Below are 7,519 nucleotides of genomic sequence, written 5' to 3'. Positions count from 1 at the left end.
AAGTGCAGCAGAAATTGTTTTGTAACCTTGGCCAGATCTGTGCCTTGCCACAATTCTGTCTCTGAGCTCTTCAGGCAGTTCCTTTGACCTCATGATTCTCATTTGCTCTGACATGCACTGTGAGCTGTAAGGTCTTATATAGACAGGTGTGTGGCTTTCCTAATCAAGTCCAATCAGTATAATCAAACACAGCTGGACTCAAATGAATGTGTAGAACCATCTCAAGGATGATCAGAAGAAATAGACAGCACCTGAGTTAAATATGAGTGTCTCGGCAAAGGGTCTGAATACTTATGACCATGTGATATTTCAGTTTTTCTTTTTTAATAAATTTGCAAAAATTTCTACATTTCTGTTTTTTTCTGTCAAGATGGGGTGCTGAGTGTACATTACTGAGAAATAAAATGAACTTTTTTGATTTTTGGAAAATGGCTGCAGTGAAACAAAGAGTGAAAAATTTAAAGGGGTCTGAATACTTTCCGTACCCACTGTACATACTACGTTTTTGTGCAAGTTAAACTACGTCCCAGTGTCTTCTCAATTCTCTGACTGCAACATACACATTTTACACAATTAGAAAATGAAATTCATATTTTATAGCTTTATAATAATCATGCCTTTAATGTCTATGCTTACTTTCTTTGATTTAGAGACACCTTAGCACTTTTGCATTGTTATTTATATTCAGATAAATGTCTGTTTTATTAAAATATAATACAATTCATCACATCTTTGAAAAAGTAGAATAGATATAGCAGGTTACAGAAATTAGACTTAATGCAATCTGACTCCACTGTGGCATGACGTCCACATATGTGGACAGTTGGTTTTTGGTATATAAAAACTACATTTTAATTTATAAAACATAAACATGTTAATAACACTTTACGTACTACTTTTTTTTTTTTACCTTGATTGACCCCCTTGAATAAAAGTCTTTCACAGATATGCCTGAGGCATTTAGCACATGGCAATCCGAATTGGCTATCTTGAACTGATGAGGTCAACAAGCAATAAATATTTGGAAAACAAGAGAGTAACCACTGTTACAGTGTTGGTTGATTGGGGGAACATAACCATGATATATTAACCCAAAATGGAGTTGAAACAAGTGTCCACAAATGTGCATGAGAGGGTATATCCTGATGTATGCTCTTAAGCTGATGATACACGGAGCAACGTTTAGAGCAATGGTGCTGGGCAATGTTGCTGTCAATGGGAATGAGTAAGATTACTACCGTAATCCCCTTCTCTCGCCACTCCGCCACCCTCCCCGCACCGCCTCTGTCCGTTCAACACACAGTCGGACTTGCCCAGCAACATTGCTCAAAAAATTGCCCCGTGTATCATCAGCTTAAATGTCACTCATTCTTCTACACAGGAAGCACCAGAACAAATGATGAGGAGCTGAGGATAGTGATGGTGGGGAAGACTGGTAATGGGAAGAGTGCCACTGGAAACACCATTCTGGGACGACAGTGCTTTGAATCAAAGTTCAGTGCAAAGTCTATGACTGTAGACTGTTCTAAGGGCAAAGCTGAGGTGGATGGGCAACAGGTTGCTGTCATTGACACCCCGGGCCTGTTTGACACCAGGTTTGGCATGAATAAAACAACTAAAGATATGAGGCAGTGCATCTCTTTTGCTCTTCCTGGACCCCATGTGTTCCTGGTGGTCATCAGGTTGGGCAGATACACTGAAGAGGAGAAACAGACGGTGCAAAGGATTCAAAAAATCTTTGGCCAGGCTGCAGACAGATACAGCATGGTTCTCTTTACTGGTGGTGACCTTTTAGAAAACACTATTGAGGAGTTCTTGGATGAAAGCTCAGACCTTCAAGAACTAGTGGCCAGATGTAAGGACCAGTACCATGTCTTCAACAACAAGGAGAAGAAGAATCGCTCTCAGGTCACTGAGCTGCTCAAGAAGATCAGAAATATAGTCCAGAGAAATGGAGGAAGCCACTACACCAACAAGATGTTCCAAGAGGCTGAGAGGGCACTTGAAGAGGAGAAACAACGCATCCTGAAAGAGAAGGAAGAGCAAATACAGAAAGAAAGAGAGAAACTTGAAAGGAAACTTCAGGAAGAATATGAAAAAGAAATTAAGGAAATGTATGAGCAACTCCGGGCTGAGAGAGAGAGGCAGATGAAAGAGAGAGAGGAGGAAAGAAGGAGGGTAATTGAGAGGATGGAGAGGGAGAAGAAGAGGATGAGGGAGGAAAGAGAAGCAGAAAGGAAAAGAGAGGAAGAGGAAAGAGAGATGGAGATGGCAAATATAAAAAAACGTTTAGAGGAACAGCGTGAAAGAGAACTGGAGGAGGAAAGAGAAAGGTTGAGATGGGAAGCTCAGCGGCAAGCTGAGACGGACGATAATTGTACCATTCTCTGATTTGATTTTCCTTTTATTCTTTTTATTTGTGTACTACCACAAAGTACTCTATCTGCAGAGCAATGTACTACATGAACTCAATTTTGGACGTTACTGTATGAATAAGCATGAATAAGATAATTAATTGATTGCTGGGTTATGTGACAAACTATGTCTTGATAAATTAATGTAGAATAATTGGTTGTCATGGTGATTATGGTGGGACTTTATTCAGAGCCAAAGCATCTCTTGTTCTCTTGCTAGATATATTGATTCACAATGTTTAAAGACTGTATGTTGTTTTTTGAATATATTCACATGTATTTCAATTAACATATTAAATCACTATTACTACCTTTATTATTCAAACTGCATAAAAGATGTTGAGTACCCTGAAAACCTTTAACCAAATGTATATAAATCTGGACTCATTTTATCCATCCTGTTTCACTTTCATATCATAGGAGAGGCAGAATGGTGAGCTTAAAAGAACTGCTGCCATTTCTTGTAAATGGTGAGGGAGGGGGAGCAACGTTTACAGCTTACAGTGTACAAAAGGATTTCCGGGAAACTAAGCAGGCATGCATAAAGAAGTCGGATAAACATATCATAAGCATGACACTGGATACGCTCTATGATACCAGGCCAACTATTATGAAAGTAGTTGTAGTTGAACATGTTGTACAAGTTGTACATGAACTCATTAGATTTTGGACATCAATGTATGAATTAACATGAATGAGATCCATTAAAAAGTGGAGTAAACGTTTCTGGAGAAATCCAACATCATGACAAATACCATGATACTTATCGAACAACAACACAGCCAAACTCACAACCCTCCTGCTACCATAGCTAACATCACATCAACAGCATATCTTGGCAAACTAGAAAGTAAGCTGAATGTCCTGTGGGCAACTCACTTAACGTTACCGGACACAAAGATAATTGCGGGAATAGTGTTGGGTTTGTTTGTTTCCCATTTACAGGGCCAGGGCTGTTTACAAACACAAAAGTTATTTTCCGTGTACACCCAGAACAGACGGGAAGAGGGCCCTGATGAGATTTTTGTAAATAATATATTACCAGCAAAATCAACTTGTTTTACAAGATAGTCAGTATATTAGTATTTGATGTTCTCAGTCTCCAACAGAGCTTAACTATGTCACTCATGCTTTGGCAAGAAAAAACAATACTGGGACAGAACATTGCAGATGAACATTTATTATCCAGGAATTCACATCAACTAAACTGAAAGAGGATCCTGGACTATGAAAACAAGAACTGAAGTTATATTTGATTTGATTTGAAAATCTTAACTGTGTAAATTAACATATTGGCTGTATTTGATTTAATGTTGAACAGGGTGTCTTTGTTTATTTATAAAATATGATTTAACATAATTATTGTCATTTTATTCATATCATATCATCATTAACACTCTTAAAATTTGTGGCTTGTAAAAAGCGTTTGCTTGAGCCAATTGAAGGCCCGGTACACATGCACATGTGTGCACGGGATCAGGATGGTACCACCTCTGCCTCATTTAGAGCCGGAAAACCCCTGATATTCCTATTGATCTTTTTTAAATAGCCTACTCATACCAAAATATCTTCATGAAGCATCAGTATTACTTTCACTTTATAATCGGTGCAGCTACTGATGGGTGTGGTTTGGGCCTTTTTAAAAGGATCTGCAGCAGATCTCGGTGTTTTCACTTCAGCTGCAGTACTTTGTACTCAGACATGAACAGCAAGTATTACAACCCAAACATGATCAGCAATTTAGGTAAGTTACGACACTCTATCCATATTTTATAGTGCAATTACTTTATGGTGATATAACAGTGATCATGGCTAAATCTAATTTTATGTAACACTAATGTACTGTAGCTCCTATAGACAATTATGATAATCTGACTACAGATTCTGGAGTACTTTTATACATTTATAAGATTGTTTCCAACTAAACATAATGACTTCTTGGCATTTCTTGTGCATTTTTGAGATGAATGCCCTTTTTGAAAGAAGGTTCAGAAGACGTGCTTTTAATGTTATCAGTTTTTCTCTGGTATATTGGGTGACATCACAGAAACTAACGGTTATATTATCATCCTTTCCTAAGGAAAAGGTTTATTTTCAAAATCTAAGAAATCTTTAAACAAATGTCAGTCTGGATGAGAAGCCCCTCACTGCAGTGTACCGGCAGCAGTTCCTTCCGGTTTGTCTGCTGGTACGCTGCCCTCTCCATATGAGGTTCTCTGGACACTATGTGACACTCACCTGCTCCCGTTCTCGCCTGCCTGCTAAACTCTGTCGGCAGAGAGAGAGGGAGAACAGAAGCTGGGGTGCCTTTCAAGCAGCCGTTTGCTGAATTTAGCTCATCAATATCACTTTTCGTGAATGGCTCCATCACTTTTTGAAAGCTTTTGTTAAAAATGTTCTGAAAAACAGTTTGCAACAAGAAATTTTAAGTAACAAATGAAACAATGCAAAATAAGAAAACATGCAATGGAATTAAAATATAGAAGAAACAAATGTGCATTTTCCAAAAGCTGATTGCTGCATTATTAGTCCTATATTTCTATATTTTGATATGTTACCTGCCACATTAATTCTGTTTCCCTTCATATAAATAAAGACATTTCCACCATAAATTGGTGCAGAACATGTCTCCAGAATGCAGGAAATTAAGTGTTTAATGCTCAAAGTCTTCTGGGGGAGGACGCCCAGACCCCTCCACTGATATATTTCAGATGAAAATATTTATTCAAAATACTGTAAAAATATCTTCTCATCTTGTTCTCGTGACCGTCACACTCCTAATCTGAGACCCTTATGTCTTCACCACTTTGCAAAACAAAGTGATGCAATCAGCAAATTTTAGAAATGTGGAACTTGTTGTTCTGCATGAATGGTCATGATTATGTAGCGCATTTTTCTTGCACAATAATTGTATTATTTAATTATCCAAATAAAGTGTGATCTGTAAATATATTAATATTATAGGCTACTAAGATTTTACTTTGTATTTAATATTATAATATTTACTAGTTTCACCTTGAGGTTGAGGATAGTGCGCTGGGAGTACTGGAACCTATTTTTTTCCACTTCAAGTACTGTGTACAGTTTTTCCGATCTGTTTGACTGTTGATGTTCTGTGTCTCTTCACTGTGATTTATTCTGTCTCTGAATGTGTAGCATTGATGGTGACGCCATTAAGTACATAATGAGCCTACATGGCAAGGTCATATGATAATTTGGTACCGTTTGATTTGATTTACTTGATCCCTTGAATCCCCTTTGTAATCAAGTGCTTTGACTACAATGTATGCTTTTGTTCACAACTGGTACGTTGGACATCATATGGACCCAAATAAAATAATAATTGGAAGGGAGTTGATTAAATTCAACTCTACCCTCATACCAAACTCCTAAAATTGTCCTTCCTTCGAATCCTTCGAAAGAGAGAAACTTGAAAGGAAACTTCACGAAAAATATGAAAAAGAGATGAAAAAAATTAAAGAGCAACTCCATGCTGACAGAGAGAGGGAGAAGAAAGAGAGAGAGGAGGAGAGAAAAAGGGAGAAGGAGGAGATGAATGAGGAAAGAAAGAGGGAGAGGGAAGAGCTAGAAAGACAGAGACAGAGAGATCGTGATGACAGAGAGAGGGAGATGAAAAAACTAACCGAACAGCATGAGAAAAGAATTGAGAGAGGAAAAACAAAAGTTGCAGTCCAGATTTGAAAAGGAGGCCAGGAAGGAAGCTGATGAGTTTAATCCATTATATCCTCTGGTTCTAGCTGGTGAAGCTATATTTGGAGGAATCAAACAACTCGGAAAGGATCTTGTAAGATTGTTCAAGTGAGTGGTCCTAAACTCAGGCTGTTTAACTACAGAGGAACCCTCCAGATGCTCACACACAAGAACAAAAAAAAGCTATTATTATTTCATCCACAGAAATATATTCACAATTTCTTTTTCCCCATTATCTGAGTGAATGATGAAGCTAATTTTATTTGTTGAACGTCAAGTCACTCATCATGACACAGTCTCAAATTATCATCTAGCGTTCTTTTTACATGAGTATTTGAATATGGCCTAAGGAGATATTTAATGTGTATATTAACATTTGACAGTGTAATGTGTTTGCATGTCAACATTTTAAGATGACATCCTAACTAAACCTATGTATTACATTAAATTACCTATTGTTTAAAGTTTAAAGTTTTCTTTTTTATTGTGTTTTAAATCACTGCACTTTGGTTTCCTGCAGACTAATAGGACATTATTTGATTTTGTTTCCTTTCTGCTGGCAGTTTGTCATACACTGTGTTTATGTGCTTAACTGAACTAGAAATAAAGATGTGATTTTAAGACCAAACCTTTGTCAAAGTAATAATTTACTGTCAAATCAAGAGTTCAAAGGCCACAGGTTGCTTTTTCAGGAACTTGGTGTTTTACACTGAACTAATGACAAAACGTTTGTTCCATGCACGGGACTGGGGTTTGTTATAAAAAAGGACACCTCACCTCCCCTTTAACTGTTGCTGCTCTTCATCCTGAGATTGACACACTACTTTATATGTAGGATTGTACAGTTTTTCTTTATGTGCACGCACACACATATCACGTGTTTGTTTAAATTTGAACTGAAATACTACATGAAATGCTACAGCATATCTGACTGTAAATCACAGACACTGTTGTCCTGTGATTTAAAAAAATCCCAAATACCCATTTTCTTCCTTTTATTTGTTTAAAACTATTGACAACATTATTTTTGACTGCATAAAGAATGACAAAATATAATTCAGTTGGAATTAAAACCTGCAGTAACTGATTTTTTTTAATCACTTTGGCAGCAGAAACATGTTGTGGACGCAAAACTGATGTTATGGTCACCTATCACTTAATACTGAAAACTTGATATCAAGTAGCTGCTTATTTACACATGATTATTCGTTTGGAGTTGTGTTTCTGGCACCTGACAAATAGTATTCACTCTTTTTTAGCTCTGTTTTTGGTTTCTAACAATCTCCTGAAGGAAATATCTGGAGCTATCTTAGCTGCTAAATGTTCACAAGTGTGTCTGTCAGCTTTTTGGTGCTTAGCTGGTAGTGTACAATGAATTTTTAGAGCTTTCTCAC

General features: G+C 37.2%; 1 protein-coding gene across 1 annotated transcript; it reads left to right on the top strand.

The window, feature by feature from the left end:
• Positions 1 to 1,381: 1,381 nt before the first annotated feature.
• On the top strand, positions 1,382 to 6,620 carry LOC123966313 (GTPase IMAP family member 9-like; the record flags this gene model as incomplete). Its single annotated transcript, XM_046042497.1, has 3 exons — positions 1,382 to 2,377; positions 4,542 to 4,602; positions 6,066 to 6,620. Coding segments are annotated over 3 exons (1,229 nt in total), but the record flags the coding sequence as incomplete, so codon positions are not given.
• Positions 6,621 to 7,519: the final 899 nt, after the last annotated feature.

The sequence above is a fragment of the Micropterus dolomieu genome, unplaced genomic scaffold (assembly GCF_021292245.1).
Source record: "Micropterus dolomieu isolate WLL.071019.BEF.003 ecotype Adirondacks unplaced genomic scaffold, ASM2129224v1 contig_13134, whole genome shotgun sequence".
In the NCBI taxonomy this organism is placed as follows: domain Eukaryota; kingdom Metazoa; phylum Chordata; class Actinopteri; order Centrarchiformes; family Centrarchidae; genus Micropterus; species Micropterus dolomieu.
The sequence above is the reverse complement of the archived record's forward strand: the minus strand, read 5'-3'. Positions and strand labels throughout refer to the sequence as shown.